The sequence below is a fragment of the Lottia gigantea genome (genome assembly GCF_000327385.1).
Source record: "Lottia gigantea unplaced genomic scaffold LOTGIsca_392, whole genome shotgun sequence".
Classification (NCBI taxonomy): domain Eukaryota; kingdom Metazoa; phylum Mollusca; class Gastropoda; family Lottiidae; genus Lottia; species Lottia gigantea.
Genome location: NW_008709344.1, coordinates 41,260 through 45,061, shown reverse-complemented (window position 1 = coordinate 45,061; position 3,802 = coordinate 41,260). Strand labels below are relative to the sequence as shown.

Genomic DNA, 3,802 nt, shown 5'->3' with positions numbered 1-3,802 from the left:
GTTCAGGAATGTAAAACTTATGGTAAGTACCAGATATTCTAACCCTGCATAGGACAAGCCAGGAGAGGCAGCTGTTTCCCCCAGTTCTGACAATTAAGAATTTTATACCATGAAATTTTCAGCTAAAGGGGACCTATCCGGCAAATTACATCCTCCGTCTCTTAAGCTAATTTTTGACCCTGCTTGCGAAAATAGATAACTAACTTGAAAACCTATTATTATTTATAATCAAAACAATAACTCGTTTACAAACTTGTCTCTATTTTAGTACAAATCACACCAGCGCCTCCTACAACCTTAGCTCCCACTACCACTTCTCGACCAACCACTACCACTCAACCACCAACAACTACTACCACTTTATCACCAACTACACAAAGGTTGACAACTCTAGCAGCAGTAACTACATCAAATGCTCGTAAGTTTAAATTGTCCATGTTGATATATTCTTTTGGCTTGAAAAGGGTAGGTAGGTAGGTAGATGACAAGTTAACGTTCGCTTCCAGCGGATGCTGATATCACAAACTAGGTAGTTGTTGATAGTCGTAGTAGTTGGTACTTGGATTGGATCAAATTGGATGATTCTGTGTTGTTTATTTTGGTTGTTGATTCTTCGTTAGATCTGGTCGGGTTGAATGACATGGCGGTGAGACTCGGCCCTGGATGGAGTGGCGTGAGTAACTCGATCTCCTTCATTCTTTCAAACTCGTTATGATCATGGTATTTCTTGTTGATTGGTAGTCGAATGTTTGAAAAGGGTTCCACCTCTCAGAATAAATAGTAAGGTTTATAGAGGGAAGGGGGGTAATAGTAAGGATTTATAGAGGGAAGGGGGGTAATAGTAAGGATTTATAGAGGGAAGGGGGGTAATAGTAAGAATTTATAGAGGGAAGGGGGGTAATAGTAAGGATTTATAGAGGGGAGGGGAGTTATAGTAAGGATTTGTAGGGGTAAGGGGGGTAATGCATTTGAGCTAGGATACTGAAAGGGATAGTAAAAAGAAAGAAAAAGGTTGAAAAAACCTGGTATAGTATATTCTTTGACGGATATCAGTTATAAAAAGTTGTACATTAGTATTTTGATATATTTTCAGTTTGTGGCGCCGATGTTGTGTTTGTGGTTGATTCGTCGGATAATACCAAGGGAGGCAACGTCTATACAAACTTTATAGAATCACTCAAAAACTTTCTTGTACAAAACAAGATCTATAACGATGCCTTCAGGGTGGGGATGGTCTTTACCAATGATGTTCAAACCGTTAAAATACCTCTATCTGGAGACCGTGGCGACTTAACCAGGCAAATAAACAACAACCCAAATCCTCTGGGTGGAGGACTCTTACTAGCTAATGGTATTAACGGAGCAATCGATCTCTTTAATAACGACCAGGAGCAGAGAACAGCTCCACGAGTTGTCATTCTTCTGACATCCGGTCGGTCTCGAGGTGGAGCAATACCAACAGCAGAAGTCGCTCAATTAAAATCTATGACAGGACCAGTATCTATGACTGTGTATTCCATCGGTGTTACCTCACTCAACGGTGTCTTCTACAACTCAAACGAACTTGCAACTATTGCATCCAGTCCGAGTCAAGTTATCACGCTTCCGGATACCAATGCAGTTTTACCCACTTTTAACAACATTGCTAACTCCGAGTGTCGTGTCATTCCCAAACTTAATTGTAAGTATCGTATCTCGTAGCAATGTATGTAACCTTGAAATAATGTTTATGTGTATCGTGGCCATTTATTCTTATCAATCTAATTTTCAGTCAGGTGTCTGTGGCTTCTGTAATTAAAAAAAAAACAGAAACGGACAAGACCTGACTATTGCAAAAGCTGCTAATAATATCTTAGGACCTTTGCTATAGATGCATCATAAAATGCTTAGTATTGGTAGAATAGCAAGATCCACAATACAATGAACTGAAAATCGTAGTGATTGATTGAAAAGGTTTTAGGGAATTGAAAGGAAATGTCTTAATTATACCATTTCTATCTTTAAAATACCTCGTCCGTCTTTTCACTGAAATATATATATATATATACTCGTTCAGATTGTAGACCGACTGATATAGTGCTGGTGATAGATGGTTCAATGTCTATTGGCATGACAGCCTTCGACTCACTGAAAAGAAACCTGGTTCAATTTGCTACTGATCTGCCGGTAAGTGAGAGCGGAATCAACGTTGGAGTGGTAACCTTCAGTTCTAGTGTGAATCCAGTTGATAACATCAACCTAACAGGAGACTTGAGTTCTCTGTCTACAGCAATAACAAACCTACCTTATCCAGAAGGTGGAACTCGAACAGATCTGGGAATTGACGAAGGTAATGATACATAGAATAATAAACAATGGAATAATAAACATATAGTTAGTAAAAACAATCAATGTATATATGAATTAATACTAATGGTATAGACATGAAATACTTCCTTATTTCTAAATAGTATATATTATGAATTCACATGCTGCAGCCACTGTACAAGGCCATAGCTACAGGTGTCCCCCCCCCCCACCCGTTGAAAAAATACCTCATCTACACCATTGCCCCTCCGTATATATTACTTGCCCCTCCGAACAATCAGGTCATTCTACGGGCTTGCCAATGTATTGCCAAACTGTTATTTTGAATTTTGAGTTTCGTTTTGCAGTTTGGATCCTTCTTTTTTTTTTTTCTTTTTTTGATAATATAAATATTGTTAAGGTTAAATTTTTCAGGTAGACTGATGTTGGAACAGAGAGGCCGACCTGGAACTAACCAAGTAATGGTGGTCATCACAGATGGTTACTCCGATAATATGGCACTGACCAAGATTGCAGCTGAAAAAACTAAAACTAACGGAGTTGATGTTTATGCACTTGGTGTTGGTAATAGTGTCATTGATCAAGAATTACAGGACGTTGCTTCTGGTTCTGATAAAGTCAAGACGTTAGCCGACTTTAACCTCATCATACCATCTTTTCTCCAACTTGGTCGATCAATCTGTGGTAAATATAGGTCTTTATATAAAATTGCTGTCACCATTTTAATCTAACGAGTTTCTGGCGACTTTGAATAAGACATCCTTCTTCCTTATTCTAATCGTCCATCTGTAAGTGCTACGGATAATCATAAACAGAGTCGCTCCATTTCAATAGTTACCTGCCTTGAAATGGACAATGTTTTAGAAATCTCCATTCCACTTTCCTCGCATAAAACATTTGTGTTTCGTCTCCAAAGAAAGGGCCCTTTGTGGATGTTCAAATATACAAACTGACGATGATTAAAGTTTTAATTCAGAATCTAAATACATGTAGTTATAATATATATAGTAACGTATTTTTAGTAACATTTCCACCAAGACCAACTGATGTACCAACAACTCTACCTCCAACTCAACCAGCTGTTACTGCGGCTCCAGGTACGTAATTTACCATTTTTCCACTTTTGTCACCTTTTATTCAGTTGTTCGCCGTGCTTTCTAAATCTAATTATCTAATGACTGCTGTCAAAACAAAAATCTGGGGATGTAATGGTTTTTCATCCCAAACTTCACTGAAGTAGTTCAAGTAGAGTAATTCCCCTAGGTGATCAAGGAAAGATAACTGATGCCGTTACCCTTTTCTAAAATTCACAAATTCCTAAATTATTTACCATCCCTTATTTACCATCCCTTATTTACCATCCCTTATGCGCCTTCTGTATGCATCTTCATGGACTTGTTCACAGTTGTCTTTTAACCATAATCTTGAATCAGTTCCTGGGTTTCTATACGAGTTTCACATTCTTTATATTATTAATTATTTTGTACAATTCGTG

The 3,802-nt window shown here is 38.0% G+C and overlaps 1 protein-coding gene across 1 annotated transcript; it reads left to right on the top strand.

The window, feature by feature from the left end:
- Positions 1-2,070: 2,070 nt before the first annotated feature.
- LOTGIDRAFT_145718 (hypothetical protein) lies at positions 2,071-2,343 on the top strand (the record flags this gene model as incomplete). Its single annotated transcript, XM_009059526.1, has 1 exon — positions 2,071-2,343. A coding segment is annotated over one exon (273 nt), but the record flags the coding sequence as incomplete, so codon positions are not given.
- Positions 2,344-3,802: the final 1,459 nt, after the last annotated feature.